Source organism: Solea senegalensis, linkage group LG8 (assembly GCF_019176455.1).
Source record: "Solea senegalensis isolate Sse05_10M linkage group LG8, IFAPA_SoseM_1, whole genome shotgun sequence".
Lineage (NCBI taxonomy): Eukaryota > Metazoa > Chordata > Actinopteri > Pleuronectiformes > Soleidae > Solea > Solea senegalensis.
In genome coordinates this window covers 7,473,819-7,495,704 of record NC_058028.1, presented here as the reverse complement: position 1 = coordinate 7,495,704, position 21,886 = coordinate 7,473,819, and the positions used below count along the sequence as shown (strand labels likewise).

The window sequence follows — 21,886 nt, the reverse complement described above, 5'->3', positions numbered from 1 at the left end:
TTTTTTTTGGTTATTGTTAACTCATTTTTTGTGAGTTTAAACAACAGGTATACTGTAATATTCACACTAATATTGTTCCAGTTCCCCTGCTTCCTGAACTCCTAGTGAGTCGTTCCATTTTCACGTTGCACCATGTAAACATTTGAACTCGGCGTGCCGCTCTCTGTAGGACAAAACATCAAACTACTCAGCGTGCCGTAACACTGACGGCAAAGCGGTGTAACTGATTGAACTGTTAATGAGGTGTGCAAGGATATATTTGGCTCTAGCTGGAAAACAACAGTCTACTGGAAGTGAGGAATGTTGTGTATGGAAATGTTCTGTGTACTGTGCTTATTTTGTAACAGTTTGCCTCGTGGAAATATCCCCCGCGTTGTTTTTATTTTTCAACTGAAATCGTCAAAGTTGAATATTTACATTGTGTGTACTTGGTATGAGCGTCGTCTTAATATTAAAGCCAAATTAATAAAGGGAGACGCTGAAAGGAGGCACAGCAACGGGTTCCTTTCCTGAGGTGATTTGTGCTTTTGTTCTACCAAACTGCAGGAAAGGTCAGGGTGAGGTGACCTTTCCAGACAAAAAACGCCTTTAGCTATTTTTTTTATTAAAAAAAAAAAGAAAGATTGACAACCATGAAATACTAATATTAAGTGTCTGTCACAATTTTATTTTTATGTAATTTTTTATTTCCAACTCCAAGAGGCGCTTCGTTCAACTCCAGCCGAGTTGCAGTAACAGCTCAGATTACAAGGAAGGAAATAGATTATTGTGTTTACCTCAGTGTCTTCCCCATTATTGCTTTTTTTTTTTTCTTCTTTGTCTATATAACGGATAGCCTAATTGCTTAGCCACTAATTGTTAAACCCACCAGTAGTACGGCTTTTACATTCTGGGAGAATGGGGAGCAAATGAGTTGAGGCGCAGACAAGGAGCCATACATAATTAATGGAAGATGATCCCAGTTAGATCTGGACATGCTTCCCTCAACCCTCCGAGCTGTCTGTGCTGCTGCATTAATGATCTGAATGACACAGACAACTTAAATGAACATGAGAGAGAGACTGATATTGAGATAAGGGAGGCGGGGAGAGAGGGAGAGAGGGAGGGAGACTGAAATGATCAAATAAAGACGAAATGCATGGCATTGGAGGAAAAAAACCACTAAGGTCAGCACGCCTTAATCTTCCTTGCGGCAAGAACACACGCCATCAACAACGTAGCCTATTATCATTGTTTGCAAATGGACTTTTGGACTTCTTATAACAACACAAGAGAACTCTAAACTTTCTGTGTTTTGCTTGGTTGCTACATCACAGATCTGTGTGCTACTTGTACTCTCCGTGCAGACAGACAGACTTCATATAGTTTTAGCTGCTGCGGCTGTACGCTTACACATGTGAGTGGCACCTAATACAGTTCTGTCTCTCTCACAGAAGAAGTCATCTTTCATTTTTCTTTTTTTTTTAGTCTACCTGTCACTCCAACTCGCTGGCACCTAAGAGCAAACTGTGCTCACCACTGCTTCTGCAATAGAACGAATGCTGTGTGTGTGTGTGTGTGGGTGGGTGGGGGGGCGGGACTTCATGCTACACGTGGTAGGGGTCAGTTAACAGGTGTGGTAAAGTGATCAGGAACGTACCGTGTGACTCAGTAAGTCAGCACATCAGACAGTGTTGCCCATCACACTCTTTCTACACGTGTCCCAGTGTGTGCATTGAAGCAGGCAGGATTTGGTGTGTTCTTCCCTCTCAGTGATGGTCCTCTCATGGACACTGCTTTATTTGTCTTCCTTTTTTGGACATTTTATATTTTTGGAGAATGTGACCTGAATTCTAATGGGAGGTTAATAGTGATTGGGTTACTCACGAAAAGATGCAGCTTCCACAAACATAGACATGGGATTTGTGTCCGCCTCTTCAGTCCATCGAGTTGAAATCGTTGAATTTCAGCCAAAAAATCCTGTTGTTTCCAAATGAAATAGTTGCTGTACATGCACATGTCAGACCTGGAGAAGTGTGAGTGGCTCTGACCGGAGCACAGAACACGGCTGAGCGGGTTGTGATTTTGCTCATGGTCGCCGGCTTTCGACAGTGCTGTCGCTAAATACACCAGATTTTTCAAATTTCAAATTGGGATTTTTAAGTCTTTTTTTTTTTTAACAGATCTAGAGTTGGGCATTATTTGGTTTGATTCACGTGTCGGACGTCATACTTATAACTCCAGCAGTGACGACACTCTCTGACCAAACAGAAGTACCGTCTCAGCTCGCTTTGAACCTTGAGAGCAGGTACTAAAAAAGTACCAGGTACGGTTCCAAATGGACGAGCAATAATTTTGGTAATCAGAGTTTCCCCAGGCAAACATTTGCCAGTTATTTAACGAGACACAAAAAAAAATGCTATTAGGTAGGAAAACACTGTGTCAGTCAGTCAGATTTATTACAACCCAGGCAAACATACAGTGAATCGAACGATAACAAGGTTTTAACATTGATGACAGATGATGGAATAAACCACGCACAAGTCCCCACCAGGTCCAACCCACCCTGAGCAAGATACCCAACCCCCATTGCTCCCCGGGCGCTGCTCAGTGGCTGCCCACTGCTCCTTATTTCTTAGAAGGTTTCTAGTAGAGGATGGGTTTAATGCAGAGAAGGAATTTCCCTTAGGAGATTAATAAAAGTACAAATAAAAAATGGAGGATGGCCTAATGACAGCCTATCTGTGTGGTAAGAGAACGGGAGTGTGCTCATAGTTGTCCTAATAACAAATAATAAACTCAGTGACGTGAAGCGGCTCTACTTTGCATCACGCCTCACGCATTTTGTCGTTGTTTTTTGGGTCACCTTGATGTGCTTAAAACTTCATATAGATGTCTGTGTTTGTTTGGGGAATATCAAGGATTAAACAAAAGCTGCATGATATTTTTGCTTGGAAAGTAAGTGATTCACTGGAGAAATGGCAACAAAGACGTGGCCCTATTCAGAACCTGCGCCGCACTGTTTTCGGAGCATGCTTGTGTTATATAGGTGTGTGTGTGTGTGTGTGTGTGTGTGTGTCTGGAAAGTGCAAAAAAAAATAAAGACAAGGAAAGCAAATACATGCTCTAGTTTTTTTTTTCGTGCGTAAAGTATCTATATACTTTAGATGATGGTTGATGATGATTGTCGACCCATTTTGAAGCCTATATTTTATCTCAGCACAAGACCTTTAGTGGTTTTCTTGTTTAAGTGGGATCTAAGAGCTGTGTTGGACTGTAATTAGAGTGCGTGTGGGATTCAAGAAGAGCTATTTAGTTTTACAGTGTGCACACGAGTGCATGTGATAACCATGAGCTGCCGTGCATCCCCCCAGTAACACTCCCTGCTCTCTCTTTCTGTTTTTCTAGACACAGCTTTAATGAAGAGGCAAACCTGCTAACATTCATGCAGAAGGGACCCTCTTCAACAAGTATGGGGTCACCATGGAAACCATTTCTCCTTCTGTCTGTCATCAGTGGCCTTTCAGGTGAGACATTCTAAAGGTGTTGTTCGGGGATATTGGTAAGGAATAGTCGCGCACACTGCATCGACACGGCAGTTGTAATTGCGACACAGCTCGGAGGATTGTTGTTTGCGGACGTTAAAACGGGTTGCTCGCGTCTCTTCACGCTCGCGTGGAAGGAATCCATATTGTTGAGGCGGTGCATTTTTGTCTTTTATATTTGAGGGGAAAAAAAATTGAATTGTCGTGGCTCATCGAGCATTCCTGTTCTGGTGTCGAATTTCCTTGTGAGATTTGAAACTGTTTCTCTGCACCTTTTTCAGAAAAGGTCTGCAAGGACATTGAGGGGAGGGTTTGCTGATCATGCCACATTTCTGCTCCAGTCTGAGAGTCTTATTTGAATGACATTAGTTGAATTGCAGGGTTCACTGGCTCGTCAAACATTACCCGCGTTCCAACTTAATTAAACAAAGAAAAACAAAAGCTTCACTCGGTGGAAATGCTTATCCAAAGTGCCTTTTAAGTATCTTTGTAGCTTTAGTGGCCCCAGTAGGAATCAAAACCTCAACATGTCGGGGCTTTCCTGGCAGCACATCTTTACTAGTCCGATTAGCGATGAGTGCACAAATTTAAGTTCCAGATCAAGTGTCTCCCTTGGTGATGCCACAGCATGTGTTTGTCAGTCTATTGGATTCTGCCCTTTAATGGTTTGTTAAACCCACCGGAGGAGGGTTCACTTACTTAAGCTTCTCATTGTCAAACACACACACACACACACACACAGCACTCACCTGTCTGCGTGCGAACAGAGGCCATGACATGGATACAACTGTTTCTTATGCTTTCATTCTCATCCCCACGAACTGTTGTGTTGAGTTCCTGACACACAAAAGCAAATCAAACCTGTCAAACCTGCAAAATGACGATGTTTTCGAATGTCTTGTTTTGTCCACATACCAAAAATGATTCTGTTTAAATGATGTCTTTGTTGTATGGAGCACATAACCTAGAAAATATTCACATTTAACAAGCTAAAACAATCAGAAATCTTGTTTAAATAATGAAAAAAGCTCGATTATCAAAATAGTTAGATACGACGACCGTAAAAGGTTCACAACAAATTACTGCGCTCATGCCCTCCGTCTTTCACCCTGGTGTGTGCTTACACTGATTTATATTTGTATAATGAGAATGAGCTATCTAGACCGAGGATGGGTCATAATGAGTGAACTCGTAATAAGAGGTAAACAACGCAACGCTGCAAAGTGTACACTTGACGTAGATATACGGTGTTTCAGTGTAAGCCAACTGGGATTTCTCCATTGAGAGAACCCGTTTTTCAGGCACTGGACTCAGTTAGTGCACATTCATCAACATCAACAGAGTAATGTAAAAGTAGCATGCAGCAGTGAGTTGGTGTAATTAACTCCGCCCCCCCCCCAACGCTACCTTTCTGTCAGAAGCTTTTTTTTCCCTGTGCTTTAATCCCTGGATTCAGCAGAGGGAAAAGACAGCGTGCTGGATGTTGGTACACTCCAGCAAACTGCACTCGTGCCAATTCCAATTCGGGGGGCTTTCGGAGTTTGTCAGGCAGACGAAGGCGCGGTGACGGAGTAAAATTAAATTACTCAAGAAAAGACTAAAGACACCTTCATTATCTGGTTGTCATTTATGGTATTACTTCCCCTTTCAGGGTTCTGTAGGATAAAACAATGAGAGACTCAGCCTTTAAAGACCTTAAAAGAGATAAAATAGGGCTGAAACTGTTCAATTATGACGATATGATTTGGTCAGTCCAAATACAGTTTAATTCTGTCGCCATGTAGTACAGTAAAAAACAATAAAAAACAAACCTGGCCACTGCAGTAAACATAAAAAGAGAAAAAAAATCACTGAACAAATTTCAGACCAACACATGAATGCAGAATAAGAGGGTGCCATCTGTTTCTATATACATGGCCAACATTGGGCATAAAATAGCCTTCAAAATCTCAATGAAAATATCTCGTCTTTTATGTCTATCTGTTTCTGTTAGCAGCACAATCCATGGCTGCTGTGGTCGGTGCTAACATCGGACAAAGAAAGAGGAAAAGTGGATGGAGAATAAATTGAATATGGTTTACCAAAATTATTGCAAAGTTTTAATGTTCACAACCATATATATATTATTGTATACAAATGGGAACATGATGTTACACAGTTCATTGGAATTTATAAGCACTGGAAACTTTAACTTTACGAATTATTAAAAAAAAAAAAATCATCTGTTATTAATTGTATTCTATCCTCACAGACTAAATATAATTAGTAAAGATTAGTAAATCTTCAATCCTGACAAACAGACTGAAAGAACACTTAGGCTGAGCTGGAGGTTCTCTGTTTAGTAAGACTTCAACCAGTTTATCAAGTTTTTAAGGGGCTTACCGGCTTGAGCAGTTAATTTGTTTCAGTCCATTCCATCTATTGATTTTTGATCTCAGGATTTGGTTCTTTGGTACTTTGGGGCGCATATAGTTGGCAGAATTTACTCTACGCGGCCATTATATGTATCGCAGAGCAACAGACTCCTGTTGTCTTTGTACTTGGCGAATAATTGCCTCTCTCAAAAATATGGAGGCTGTTCCTCACAGGCTTTGTGAGGCTTTACTGCAAAATAGATTTTTCTACCTTTTACGTTGCACACTCATTTGGAGAGGAAACATGTGACCATATTTACTTCAGTCCCCACTAAAATTACCATTTCAGCCATCAAAGGTTAACAACATGTAGACTTCCAGGGACACATCCAATTAAAATGTTCCCAAGTTTCTAAAGGAGAGGTTTGTGAAATCAGCTAAAAAAGTTTCGCTTTTTTTATCTGAATGCCATTACAGTAAAGAAGAGTCTCTTTTGGATGCACTGTATGTTACAGTACATTCAGTCAGATATAATAATATGCAAATGTGACACTGCAAGTCGTTAACCTTTCAGCAATGAGGGTGTCATGGAACAATTTCCAATAGATGAACATTAAATTATAGTCTCACGGTTTTCACATTTACATACTATATATGCATGGCCATGAGTTTTATACGGTGGCCCAGTTTGTTGGATTGTGGCTTGATACAGTAGATGCATACGCTATAAGTACATGTCTAGAATATAGAATGGTAACACGTGGTTAGTGTAACTGTTTTCTCTGAATACATCCATGTGCTTATTTGCAGTTCAAACTGGCAAATTGCTGTTTGGAAATAGTTTGATCAGTTTGTATTCCTGAACATTTGAAACTTGAAGTTATTTCATGTAAAACAAAGGATCTCCAGATATATAGATTGAGAAAAGCGTTCTCCTGTCATCGCCCTTGATGACCAGCCACGAGAAAACCAGCAACAAGTCTACAGAATTCGATTTTTATCAATATTTCCAAACAACACTTTTCACGAATCAAACAACTCTTTTTAATTAAGAAGCAAAACAAAACATCGATTTAATCATTCAACAATATTGTATTATATTGTTTGAAAATACATTTGTTCTTTGTTATTTGTTCTCCCTGGTTTGTTGCCTGCTGATTGGCTGGACAGCGACTCCAAGCCCGCGGCGACTTTCGGTCCATTGAGCTGTCACTCCAAAACTCCAGCCAATCAGCAGGCAGCTTCCTAAGGCCCATCCGCAAACAAAAAAAAACACTGATTTTTTTAACCGCCGATCTCGCTTCTTCTATGCTACGGAAATGCTACGGAAGAAGAAGCCGCAACGTGTCGCCGCAAACGTTCTCCAGAGCTCATGCACAACAAGCCGAAAAGAGAGTGACAGGACATGAGAATAATTGGACACCTTGAGGCGAACAGACATACGGCTGTTACTTCTGAAAAGATGACATGACGCCCTCGTTGCAAAGAAAGCACCAAACACTCTTATTAACCTCCTATCTTTATCGTTATGTGTGAGATATCAGATATCAACACAATAAACACAGGACATGTATTATGTCCTGTATACATTTAGTTTGTCCATTTATACAGTTCTGACCTGTATTTCCTTATCTTTAAAGTCCTCTATAGTTTGTTGAATGAGTGCAAGGAGATAAAAGACAGTGTAGACAAATGAAATTTTAAGGGCATCACATAAAAACCTTGAGAAGAAGATACACACTATATATCAGTATTGTCCTCAGGCATGTTGTTTTCTTATAACAAGCAATGACAGGTCTTTCCTTTTTGTTTGCTTGCTTTGTTCTTTAGCCTTGGGAGAAATTTGTGAGCTCATTCCTGCTTGGCAATCGCAGAGAGATGACTCTCTGTGGACTTTTATCAGATCTCCAGAAGGAACTTGTATTTCCTGCCATCATCCATCCACACATTAACAGCAGAGCGCTGCCTTATCGATAAGTGGAATCAAATTAGTCAGATTACTGTTACGCGATTTGTCTGTAGTTCTGAAATCACCCGGTGTTGATTGCTTCCGCCAAAGAGGTTCTGTTTTGGACGCGGTTTGTTTGGGTGTCGGTGTGTTTCGTTTTTTTTAGCAGGATAGCACAAAAACAAAACGCTGCCAAACCAATTTTCCTGGTGGAAGGGTTGGTAATGGCTCATAGAAGAATATGGAAAAATCTGGAGTCAGTCTACCCTGAATCTTTAATTTGTCCAGATCTTGTGAGATAATAGTCATGAGAAAAACAATCTGGCAATGTGTTCATATCTACAAACTGCTAAAACTTAATGTCGATAATGATTTCAAATGTTATTGTTGGCAAAAAATATGCCCCGTCGGATCACTTTCCAACATTGTGATCCAAAAAAAAAGTGTTGATGTATTAAAAGCGCCCCCATCGAGGTTGTGAAGTCAGTGGATTGTGTTTTTTTTTTTTTTTTCGAGGAGGAGTTGTTCAGCTTGCACAAAAATGATTCGACTAATGCTGGGCCGCAATGAAAATCTATCAAAAGTAGTGGCTGTCCACTTAAGTTAAAAGAGTACTATATATAAGCTGAGCTGAGCATGCTTTTAGCACTTACAGCTATCAGAAACATGTCACATTTTTAGTGAGTGCCACACTTCAAACTGTTTTGTATATATATATATATATATATGTATATATATATATATATATATATATATGTATATTTTATCAGCAGTTGGAGCCATGAGCTACTATTCCCAGTGGGGGTAAAAGGCAGGGTTTGTCTCTTATGATATTTTTGGTATGATGGCATGTGTGTAGTGGATTATTGACCTTCTGTTAATGCTGAATATTCTGAAAACAACAGATCTTCCGTTCTGTTTTATTTTTCTCCGCACCTGTCCACTCCGTTTTCACTCCATAGATATTTAAATCACGCAGAAGCAGAGAGAGAGAGAGAGAGCAGGACAATTAGATTTCTCTCATGTTAGTGGGCTGGACAGGCATGATGACTGGGGCCATTTTTTTTCTCTCTTTCTTTGCCTCCCTCCAGTGTGCCGCTGATTGAAATATAATGTTGCTTGGAGTGTTAAGTGTGGAATAGTAATGCAGCTGTGCCTCAGCTCAGTCTAAGGTGTCTCAATATTAAAAGTGGTTGCAGGGAATATAGATGCCGTATAAGTGACGCAATAAGTCATTTCCGCCAAGGGCAAAAGAGTCATGCATGAGAAATATTATGGCGTATGGAGAAATTGAGAATTTGCATCATGCATCACATAGGCCTGGACCATGCAGTGACTGTATATCTGTGATATGTGATATCTTCAAAATAAATAAATAAATAAAAGGGAGGCACTGGTATTTCATATTTTCATACACTGTATTTCACATTTCGTTTATACATTAAATTAATTGAATTTATATTAAACGGTTGTTCTCCCAGCTGCCAAAGATCGACACCGGTCACATGACCTACATTGACGACCTCTTATTAAAAATATGGAGCTTTTGAAAAGTCATCTCCAAGCTGCAAAGGTCAACTGCATTTCCCAATGCTCCAGTATCTGCACTAACCAAGGAAACTTGCCACCACCAGCATAAAGCAATCATCTCCAGTCACAGTCCTGCCGGTTATTACTTCTCTGTAGCTCCACTGTGCTTAAATCGAGAACTTTAGAATCTATATATGTGCCCACCCAACGGGGAGAGCTGGACTTGTTCCAGCTGGCAGGGAAACCTGCGTTGTGACAGCCTTTTTTATACTCACAAATTAAGCCAGTAAGTAACACTGAAAAAAAAAGTGATTGCGTGAAAAGTTGGACACGGCATCCAAGTCTTGGCAGTGAAGCTCATTTAGTGGCTACAGTGATCAACACAATGATCAGTACCTGGGGATCTTGAATTTGGCAATTCGGAGTACACGAGCACATACAATGAGCCTGTGCTGTGAAGTTTGTGAAATGAAGCTTTGCCTTTGTGTCTCTTTGCCTCGAGCCAATTAGACAATGTTGTGATTTTACTGGAGGATTACATTTCTAAATAGAATACCTATGAGATGCGTCACCCAGGGCCCAAATTGCAAATGTATCATACATTCATGGAAAAATTATAGTTTGATCAATAAACACCCATACTGTCTTTCTCAATTCTGTTCTACACCAAACTTTAACGGCCCCTAACTTGGCTCACACCCCCATCCCTCCACAAAGTTGGCAAAAGACAAAGCTGTGTGAAAGTAGTTTTTCTCTTATCCTGCTAATCAAACGATCCAACAGATGGATATGGTTGCAAACTTAAACTCCTTAATGGATGTGAAAATAGAACTATAAATATACACGACTAACAACAGAGCGCGCTGGAGAGAGTTGTCCTCACCTCCCACCAAAAGGCGGGATTGCGTTAACGCCATGCGTCTCACTGCTCGACAATAATTTGTATCGTTGCTCTGGCAAGGTTGAAGCAACTCGTTCAATCCTCATAATACGGCGGGGATCATGAAAATAAGGCTTGGTTTTAGTAAGTAGTCCGCCGTGATAGGAGGTGAGGTGAGGCTGCATATGATGTATGGATTGTTCTATCTGTAATGATATTCCGCTGAATAAATGGTCTCAAGCCTAATCAGCTTCAGTCAATATGATCTCCCTGTGAAGGTCTTCATTAATCTTGCCGACTACAGCTAATCATGTCCATCTACTTGAGCCCTCACGAGCGTCTCACCTACTTACTGTATGGTATTTTAATTAATTATTTCACACCACAGTCTAGGGGCTTTAGAAAAGCCCAGGAGTCACAATTTGCCACCTGTGCAGTACCAAACCGGTGACTACATAGATGTAAATCTAATAAGTAGGAGACTTTCTCCCCATTGTTCATTTAAAGCTTGTCTTCCTCCTTTAGCCTCACCTTTACCTCAGATGTTGGTTAGTTTCTCAGTTGGACAACTTAAACTGTGTTATACCTCAGCTGTGGCTGGAGGCCTAATGTTTTTTCAGGTTGTCCGTCTGTCGTCCTCGTTCTCCTGAAGGTGATATCTCAGCAACGCCCTCAGGGAATTTATTCAGATTTGGCACAAACGTTCAGTCAATGATGAACTGATTAGATTTTGGTGGTCAAACGTCAAGGGTACTATGTCCACACATCCATCCCGTTCCCGTAAACACGATATATCAGGAACACCTGCAGGTAATTTCATTCAAGCTGACACGCATGTCCACTTGGACACCTCAAGGGTGAACGGACTGGGGTTGAGTGGACATGGTTCAAAGGTCAAGGGAGTTAAGGAAAGATTTTGGCCGTAACTCAAGAATTCATGTGGTTATTATATTAAAGATGCTTAATACCATTCCCTGAATCCTTTTTTTAAGTATACCATAAGGTGACTTCCTTTAATATAAACACACAGTCTAACATACATACCAGGATAAGGACAAGATAACAGTATCGTTTGGCTTTTTTTTTGTTCTTTGTTCAAGTATAAAATGGCCGCTGTCTCCTTTGTTGACGTTATCGCGATTGGGGGGCTTGAGGACCTGAAAGGATCACGGACTCTAAAGATCTGTAAAATGCTGCAGGTGCAGCCCTTTTTCCACAACAATGAGTGCTTGTGATTTTCCGCCCCTCTGAAAGATAGAGATCAGATGGATCTGTAAGGGTCATTGCATTTATCAGATGAAGGTGACAGCTGAGCAAGAGCAAGTGCCCGTCAGCTTCACCAGTCAAACAAAGCAAAGGGACTTTTTTGCTGTATTTGTCAGGATTGAAACATTGTTTTTTTTTTTTTTCTTTACAAAACAGTCCAATTAATCCCTGTAATCTGTTAATAATCCTATCAGGGCACGGTTGTATTGCTAAATCTAATGCCACAAAAAGGGGAATTAGTAGGCCGAGTCCTCTGGGCTTATTCAAACTTTCGTCCGTGAATTTAAATTATGTAATCTGTGTGTTTCTACCGACATCACTGACAAATCCTTACACATGTGAAATGTGGAGTGTAATTTATGAATAAATATGCCAGAAAATATATTTAAATATTCCCTCGTCACCACTCCCTTTAAGGGAGTCGAGCTCACAGTCAAGATTTGTTACTGGCTCACCAGTTTATTACTGTAGGGACATCTGGCTACAGTACATTAAGTACAATTCAGTATAACACGCTCCACAGCCACTGGCAGTGGTGTGGGATGAAAAGCAGTATGAAGAATTTTCCAATATTATGAGGTACAATCAAGTGCACTGCGAACATATTACACTTCAGACTGATCGTTGAGTGAAATCACTACCTCTGTGACTCGGATGTCCATGTTTGTATTAAGAAGCATTGTAGCATAACTCAAGAACTTTGAATATGTGAATATCAGCACCCCAGTTGATGTCTCTGTGGTGGTTTTGAGACTTTGCAGTGTCACTATAAGAAGATGGTATTGTGTTGTGCATATTTTTAAGTCTTTTTTTGGTTCTGTTCACTGAGTGAAATGCTTGAATAGCAACCTTTTCATCAAAAGAACATCTCTCACTGAACTACCCTATGATTGGTCAACGTCTCCCACCATGTGCCACATTTTTTCCTCAAGGGTGGAAACAATGTCTCGTAAATTTTTGTTGTCTCTCTCCGATAGGTCTGGGTATTGATTAAAAATCCGCCGTCTTGCAGTCTGACACGGAGCAACTTTCAACTATCAAGTGTTTCATTACATTTGTTGTGTCACACACCCTCATTAATTCAACAAGCCTCTCCAAACACAACACAGAAACACGATCATGTGTCAAGCCCCGTCTTGTCTTCTCTTCACCTTTGGGGGGACTGAGCTTCATCTGATATTTATATCACACCTCGAGACAGCCACTCACAGGCTCTGTTTCATCTCTGTCATAATCGCCCGCTCACACTGATGAGATTAACTCCTTAGGTACGGGAATTTGATGCAAAGCAAATTCCTACGATACTACAAAAGTATTGAAGTTTGATACCCAGCCATACTCCTAAATCATTTTACTTTGTAATGAAAGGTTATTATGGAATTTATTGATTGAAAAGACCAAAACTATGTTGCCTACCCCAAGCCTGGGAATTTACAGGTATTTAGTTTAGTGGTAGTGGTAGCACTCTTGACCCGCGTTTGAGCCCTGGTTGGAACAAGGGCCTTTCTGCATGGAGTTTGCGTGGTTTTTGTCAGGGTTCTCCGGCTTCCACAGTCCAGCTTCCACAGTTTTTGAATGTTTTGTTTTGTCCACACACCAAAATGAATCAGTTGATCTGATTTCTTTGTCATACCGACCGAAGAAACCAGGAAATATTCACATGTAAGAAGCTGAAAACTCATCATTTTGTCATTGATTCATAATTGGCAGAGGACTTCATTGCTTCAGCCCTACATGTGTAATAATATAACAAATAATAATAATTAATTGAACCAGAATAGAAAAGTGCCACATGTCTACTTCCGAGAAATTGTGCTTTTGTCATCACAGTATTTTGTATATGTATTTAGTTAAAGTCTGCGCAGGTGTCAGGTTTAAACATGATCATCTTTTTTAAATGATGATAAATAAATATATAACAAGCTGTTTCCTTGTCATCACACTGGTTTTCTCTGCCACACTGAAAATTGGACAGCACAGTTGTCAGTCAGACAGATTCTGGTGGTGACAACTGGCTTCCAGTCGGATGAAAAGCAGATAGAGACTGTTCCTAACACTTAGGTGTGAGAAACAGCTGGCTGGTGTATGTCAGGACAGTGTATTCCAATTAGCATCATCTGAATCTCGTGATTCAGGTGTACATGGCAGACTTATAAAGGTTTGTTTTAAACGATAAAACGGATAGTTTAAAGTCCGTGATTGCAGAACACGGACCTGTGACCGCGTTTTGTCATGTGGGCGATGGTGCACGAATGTGAGTCTCACACCAAGAGTCACCAAAGACGTGTGCTAACATTATTGAGCACAGCTTCACACGGTCGGTCAGCAGCCCCACAAAATGTGTCGAATCTCTGCACTGTGCGTTCCACTGCGTCCTCGTGCTGCCTGGTCACCACTCTGCACGTGTTCAAGAGAGAAAGAAACAATCCTTTCATACTTTCCCGTTGATGAAAGTCTAGACGGTAATCGATGTAATGCCATCGCACAAAAATGTGATGGCAACATTGACAAAGTTAAAAAAAAAAGTGCTGACAAATCAATAAAACATTACTAAACAAGCACAAGACGCATTATAGCAGTCAGTGCTGGGAAATAAAGTATTCTAAGTATTTTACTCAAAATCACTGTGTGTGTGAGTTAGAAAACAAATCACTAAACTAAACTATTGCATTGCTATTGCTGCAGCTTGAGCCTCGCTCAGCCAACTGTGGGTATATCAGGAGTGTGAATGTGGTTGATATCTCAATTGAGCTAATTTTTAGTGAGATAAATGATTTAACTGACTAACAACCACATACTAATTGCTTTGCTTATCAATTTATAGACTCACAATACCTTAGATTTTAAATGGAATTCCGCATTGCACTTTTTCCCCCGCCCAAGAATATGTGACACAGTAATTGCCCACTTTTCATTTGTAGATAGCAGTGTTTTTGCAGCTGACAAATCCCCAAAGGCACATAATTATTCCCCAGTTTTGTTCTGTTCTTTCATAGTACTTTATCGTGTAGTGCAAAACACTCCCTTTCCCCATTTAAGAATTCTGATTAGCCCCTTGCTGAGCTTCTGTTGTTTAAAACTGTAGTTTTAAACATTGTACCCAGACAGTAAAGGTTCCATATTATCAGTAATCCCAGCTGTTTGTTTTAGCTCCGTTCTGTACAGTTGTTCGGGGATGGTTCGAGGTGATCACAGCGTTGAATTCATACTGATACCAGTATCGCTCTGATATGTTCTTCACCTCTTTTAAACCTGACACATTAATAAGGCAGCTGAGCTGATGCATTTGTGAGTGTATGGCCTATATTTGCAGCCCACATTCTTTAAAGCATGTTGCCTGAATTTAGGGAAGCATTTTGTCACATATTTAAGGTTCATGGATCATAGCTGATTGCAGTTTTGGCCTGTACTTTGGCCAGTATCAGACTAATACCAAATTGTTTTCATGCTCTATATGTTGACGATTGGGCCAAGGGCCTTTCTGCATGGAGTTTGCATGTTCTCCCAGTGTGTGCGTGGGTTTTCTCCGGGTTCTCCGGCTTCCTTCCACAGTCCAAAAAACATGCAATAGGTAAACTGGCGACTCTAAATTGACCGTATTTGGAAGAGTGAAAGGTTTTTTGTCTCTATGTGTGGCCCTGGTCCAGGGTATACCCCCGCCTCTCGCCCTATGTCAGCTGAGATTGGCACAGCACCCCCCGTGACCCTCATGTGTTTTGTCTTTGCTATATATTTTTTTTGATTGGCTGTCTTGGCCAAGTGGCACATGCACTGAAAAGTTGACAGTATTTTAATTGTCATGGATCATGGAGGTGTACAAAATTAGTGCACGTCAGACAAACGATAGTTTCGCCGCTGACACACCGCTCGTGAAGACTCTCTGCGTGATCGGCCCCAAAGGTGACGGCAATAACTAGTGACAGCCTCAAGTGCAGATTGTGTGTTTCTTTTTTAGAAAGGATATTATTGTGAACCCCCCATGGGCTCTTTTTACTTTAAAGGAAGCCATTTCTCTCTGCTCCTGTCACACTGACTGTTTTATTGAAATTGGAGATTTGAATAGTGATTGTGTGCGGTGTGTCTGCGGTGCATTGTAAGTATAGGTTTTCACTTAAGCCATCATTAAGTGCCTCTAATGGCAGAGGGGTACAAGGAGAAAGACTGAGTGCAAAGTTCTGGAAATATGAAATATTCACATTTTTTTGGACTTACAGACCTCCACATTCATACCCTGTTGCCAAAATGTTTCGACATCTATTGCATCACAGATGTCATGGTCACATTTTGTCATTTTGTGTATTTCCTGCACAGTGCAGCAAGTACATGCTACTTTTTCCACCTTTTTCACCCAAAGCTGCCTCTTACTGATGACACCTCCATATCCTGCTCTTTCTACTCTTTTTTTAGCTGTTCAGCAAGAAGTCTACCTTGTGGGACACCAATTTGTTGCAAATTATTCCTCATGCTATAACATGAGAACCTGACTTGTCATCAGTTTTTATGGGGGTGGGAGAATAACACAGAAATGTGTGCTCGTCTACAATAGATCATAGTGTTCATCAAACGAGAAGCTTTTTTGATTTTCTTAAGTAATCACATCATTGCATAGCGCTTTCTCTCAATTTAGACACAGACTGAAGACGTGCTATCAAATATTTATCTAAATCATGATTCTTTGTCATTTTCTGGTAGTTAGGCTCAATTTCACTCAAACCCACGACTACATATGATGCAACTCTTCACCTTTTCTTCCCCCCCCCCCCAGATTTCGCAAGAGCTGTCGCAGCACGGCCTATATCGTACGCCGCAGTGTTACGACTGAGGCCGGACAGCTCTTCATCCGTGCTCAACACGCGCAGCAGATCCAGACAACCCCACAGTGGTGGGCTGGTGACGACTGACTGGCCTGTTTTCTCCAGTCACCCACTGTCAGCCCTGAGTCTGCTCAGCTCTCAGGAGGACTATCGTAGCGAAGGTAAATTGGTTGCTCCTGTATGAACAATGTGTGCTTTTGCTCTATTATAATTTACACAGCAGGGTTTTTCATGAGTGGAAATCAGGCCAAGGTGGTACGACCTGTTCTTTTATGCGTCTGTTCTGGCGACAGCTGTGGTTGGATTTGTCACGTATTCAGGTTGTCGCTCACTGTCTCATTCTTGTGGGTGCAGTATTTTCAGGGAATCAAGTTTCGAATGTTCATTGACCTTCACCTTTGGTCTTGTCACATTAAAGGTCTTGTGTGTAAGATCTGGTGACGTCTCGGGGGCAAATTGCAACAACTCGGCTCCTCCGTTCCTTAGCGTGTCGGGGAACATTGTGGTGGGATAGTTTAAAGGGATAGTTTTGACTTTTGAACATTTGGTTGTATGACACAGACCCCCAGGAGTAGAGTGGATGCAACGCCGGTAAATAATTTAACGAGGCTCCGTTTCGGAGATCTCGCCCCGGGTTGGGAGCTGAGAAAGGTAGTTCTGGGAGAGAGTTTAGGACACATAACTAACGGGTTTTAAACCACGAACATGCATGCATTTGTTACGTCATCACGTTTGAACAATAAAAAAACCTCTGCCCAACAGTATGTTAGTCCCGGTGTTTCAGCTTTTTCAGTCAGAGAGAGTGCAGGAAATGAAAAAAACAAACACGTCTGACTATCAAACTGATGAAGATGAACCGTGTAGGTTACCGGAGAGAGAGAGAGTCGAGTTTCGTCAGCTTTTGCAAAGTCATTCACACACTCCATAATGTCAAAATGACGATTCTACCGCAAATGATACATATCGCCCACCTGTAGCAGTACATTCAATTTCTGCCAATAAAACCCTCAATTCTCTGTGGAGAATATCATTGACTGCACTTAAACGTCAAGTCGCCACATTCACTGTGTAGTTTTCCCCTTGCATAGATTTCGCCCACAACTTTAGCCAAAGGATAATGAAGGCTTGTGTACACTTTGGCGTATTTACACACTCCGCTGTTCATTAGCAGTGAGAACAGGACTATGGAAGCTGAATAAATAATCTGCAAGTAATGGTTTGTCTTCAGTGTACTTTCTCCTGTCACCATCTGGTTCCTTCTTCTTTGTCATGGCATTGTGAGTGGCTGAGACTCGATTGGTCAGGTCGCCAAGAGAATGTGCCTCATGAGTTCAGGTGACATTATTGTCACCTGATGAAATGGACCAAAGTAAGAGGGTGGACACTCCAGAGTTTGAATAAACCCCTCCGAACATCATTGGTGTGAACGCACCCTGCTGTCTGCCATCGCTGGTCTCACTTTATACCTGTCCGCCTGCTGCCGGCTGAAATTTTGGACCCGAAATTAGTCTCACCTATCCATCATCACTGTGCATGGTCTACTGTGACCGGGGTCGTGCCCTTTGTGAAATTGAAGTGGGATCATGGCAATATCCCACTCTCTCTGTGTTCCTGTCAGTGCAGGCGCTATAGATATGACGGATATCTTTGTCAAAAGGCAAGATTTAATACCTCAAACGCAGCAAACACGGCGTTATAAATCTGCATGGGTCACTCGCTGTCCTGACGTACAGTGTGAATAATTCTCGTGGATATAACGGCAAATTGATTCCTTCTTATAAGATTAATGTTCATTGCGTCTGGAGCACTTAATTAATGGAGATGTGAAGTATCGCCGCTGAATTGGCTGAGAGTGTTGGCGTGGCCTACTGTACTGTAGGAAATAATTCATAGTGACATTACATGCAGCTTGTTTGGATTTTTTTTTTTTGAATCCATTTCTTTCTCAGTGCCTCCCTGTCTGTCACTCTGTCTTCTCTTAACTTTCGGTATTATTGCAGACGTTATCACTGTGTGTAACTCATACAATGACTAACTGTACATCTCTACAACCAAGAGGCCTCTCCCATTGTCACCGATGACAAGAGCATTATCCCACTGCGCTGGATTGATGTTCAGTGAATGAAATGGTTGCCAAAAAGTAATGTACCTTCAGTGGCGTAAAGGGGATATTGGTTTTTGGCTCTGTGAGTGACGGATGGCCACGCTACTTGACATTGAGTGATTTAGACAACTTCCAAGCTTCTGTGTGTGTGTGTGTGTGTATTCTGCACACACTGACGTGGACCATATGTCCCAAAGCACTTCAACCTGCTTTTTTCTTGGTCCATGTTTGTGATCATATGATCACAAACATGAATCGGCTGGAAATAATTGAAATAAAAACCGCAAAAAGGTTTCTTCTCCCCCATGTCAGTACACAGCCCGACGAAAGTTTCTTTTGACCTCATTTGTCTGTTTATTAAATACTCTAAAGTCACTCAAAGTCATGTCTCACAGTTTCACACGTGAGCTCAAGCGGAGCGCGCCGCCTTTTTACGGGTTCTCCGCTGGATAATACGCTGGATGTTCTGATTCATATCAGTCTCCGATATTAACTGTAATTACAGTGCAGTCAGGAAGGACAGTCAAAAAAACAACGACTGTTTTTTTGGCTCCTCGCTAAAGCTCACTGGATTTGAAATAACAGAATATCGACGAAGTGAGGGTGTGTTTGTCCGTATCAGATGGACGTGATGGGAATTCCAGCCCTCTTTAGCGATCATCCCTCAATTTTAGGAGACAAGAATAAATCTGGCGAATTAACACACACACTACACTGGGGATATTTGTGTAAAGTCATCAGATGTAATGATATATCTTTTCTCTTTCTTTTTTTCCGCTTAATGACTGCCTCTCGTCTGTGACGAGCAGACACCAGCAGACACTTGGCGTCTTCCCTGGGGAATGCACTGATGTTATCCAATTTCACTACTTCTGCTTGTTTTCGGCTGAACACCCAGCACCATAGAATGTTCCGGTTTCAATTGAAATAGAAATCATTTCATCATACATCACGGCCTATAGTCCACAAGCCAAATGGTGGCAGGTGCAGGGCACTGGTATCTCTGAATAACTGTCTGAGATGCATGAATGGACATGTCTTTCCCCCCTCTCTCCGTGTTTGAACACAAGGACACAACAAGTGCCGAATTGCTTTTGCTTTATAGGTTTGCAACCTTAATATTGATTCATTTTCTTCCGCTGATTAAAGTATTATTCCAAAAGCTTTTTATTTCCCCGTGGAGCAGTCAGTGGCTGACAAAGGGTGATAACACCCACCGCGAGGAAGAAAACCATGATTCTTCTCTATCATTAGGTCTTTATATAGAAGTGAGAAGTATTCAAGGTTAGCGACTTGCATTGTTTTATTATTTATGTACAAGAAAAGGTGTTGCTAGTGAAGCCCGAATGCTTTGAAATAGATTGTGTCAGGGACTGCCCACTTTCAGAGTAAAATTTCTGAGTTGAGAAAATCCGTATAAAAGGGCTTTGAGCCCTAGAACCAGGAACAACCACATAATATGAGATGAATCGTAACCATAAAACATAGATTGAGTGCAGAAATGGTGCACCCAATTATTAACAGGGAAGGAACTAAGCAAATTATTACTTTCCGTAAAACTTCCAGCACTCCTTCTTGATTTGAACCATCGTAGTTTGTGGCTTGATTGTATGTTTATTAGTGTTCACAGCACGTTAGGAAGAAAATCCGCTGCTGCTGCTGCTGCTGCTCTGCCGCGAACATAAAGTAATGCTGCGTGATTTGATTATAGCTTACAGAAATGTCCACGGTTATGGTATGTAATTCTCTAGGTAATGGCGAGAGAACTCACGACTGCTGCCTTAGATTCATGGACAGTACAGTGTCTCTGCTTGTTGCTGCTAATAAAAGTAGTTTTTCCTGAAGAAAATAATTGAAATCGTACGCACTTGTAGGAGCACATAACATTGTTTTACGCTTAGAGTGTTATGGCTGATAATAAAAATCTCTTATTCATAAAATGAAAGGGATTGTTGCTTTCACTCCTCGAGTTCTATACTACGTCTGTGTGAAGATATACTATAAGTAATTTTTAGCGTCTGCGCTGTGGTCTTGTGTGTAACCGAAAGGGAGCACATGTTTACAATAGGCTTCCGCCACAAATTCATCATCTCGCAGAAAAAGGCAGTCGCTCTGAAGCACAGTGCATTCAGATTTCTCTCGCAAAGCCTTGAATTCTGAGATGCAAACCTTCTGCAATAAGTGCATCCACTTCTGTGTTAACAAAAGGCCTGGATCAAAGAGTACACTCTGAAGAAACACAAGAGACTCGCAGCAGAGACTGTCAGGCAGACAACATTAGGCCTGAAAGCACATCGATACCGTGTGCCGGGGGAGTTCAAATTTTCAAGAGCCAATTTGAAATCGCCGAGAGGAGCAGCTTTGATCAAGAATGTCTTGCATTAACCACAACCCAGTGTTTTTAATTCAAGTTTAAATCGACCTTTTTAATGCAAATATATATGAATGACATCACAATGTTAAATGCATTTCATATTTATTAAAGAATTTGTTGTTAGGCAGTTTATATAAAATTTAAAGATGCTTCATTATGCCCCATTTAAGTTTTCTTATTCTAACATTTTTGTTCAGTCTTGTATTATGTGTTTTTAATGGCGCCTTAATATTGAAAGGAAAAATTGATGAATAATATTGATGACTTCCTTGGTTCGTCTCAGTATTTGCCTTATTAAGCCTCTTTAAAACATCGCCACAGGGTATTTTCCTGTAATTCCAGTGTCACGTACCCTTTCCATATTTTATTTCTTATAATTTTGCCTCCAGAGCATTTACAGATTTGCCGAACAATTTGTAAAAGGAAAAATATCTGATTAGTACTAACTGGACATTGACATGCTTTAACCCTTTTACACTTTGCATGACCGCAATTACGCGCCAGTTTGTGCAATTGGAAAAATTCCAGCGATGTCTGAAAGCGGAGAAGTTGCAAGTCAAAGCCAATATGCGGTCATTACGGTAATTCCACTCGCACTGTTGCAGGAAGCCAGCAAATTAGCGTTTTTGTCCTTTTTTGGCCTGTTTTTGGAGATCCACACAAAGACTTAAATAGTTTTTATTTTAAATGTGTTTAAATGTACTGTTCAAATTTCAAATTTAACACGTGTATTGTTTGTGTATATTTGAATTATTCTGGAAAAATGGACAAAAGCTCTTACTCACAGGTTAATTTGCTGGCCCTTTTATTAAAACATTAAGACATTTTGAGGTGTTAAAGGGTTAGTGTGAAAAGAGATGGCATAATATGTGTAAACTCTCTTAAACAAACAGAAGAAATGAGCAAAGTCAGTGCCCAGTTTATTATCAGTAATAGTGGCTTAATCCGTAGTTCTGACAATAAATAATAAGGAATCAAAAAGGTAATTTACAAAACTGTTAGTCCTTTTCTTTGGCATTATATTTCTCAACATTTCTTTGAAATATCTTTCACTCATGACCGCAATAACAGTGCAGCAGCAGCAGATCAACT

At 40.8% G+C, this 21,886-nt stretch overlaps 1 protein-coding gene across 3 annotated transcripts in view; it reads left to right on the top strand.

The window, feature by feature from the left end:
- Nucleotides 1-21,886, top strand: part of cntn5 (contactin 5) — a 101,066-nt gene that overhangs the window by 24,622 nt on the left and 54,558 nt on the right. For 2 of the 3 annotated variants that reach the window (XM_044032862.1, XM_044032861.1), the window contains exons 2-3: nt 3,388-3,506; nt 16,268-16,477. In XM_044032862.1, the coding sequence (XP_043888797.1) occupies nt 3,425-3,506; nt 16,268-16,477 (292 nt within the window). In that variant the 5' untranslated portion in view covers nt 3,388-3,424. The remainder of the gene's footprint in view (nt 1-3,387; nt 3,507-16,267; nt 16,478-21,886) is intronic. The other variant, XM_044032864.1, reaches the window with a different exon arrangement.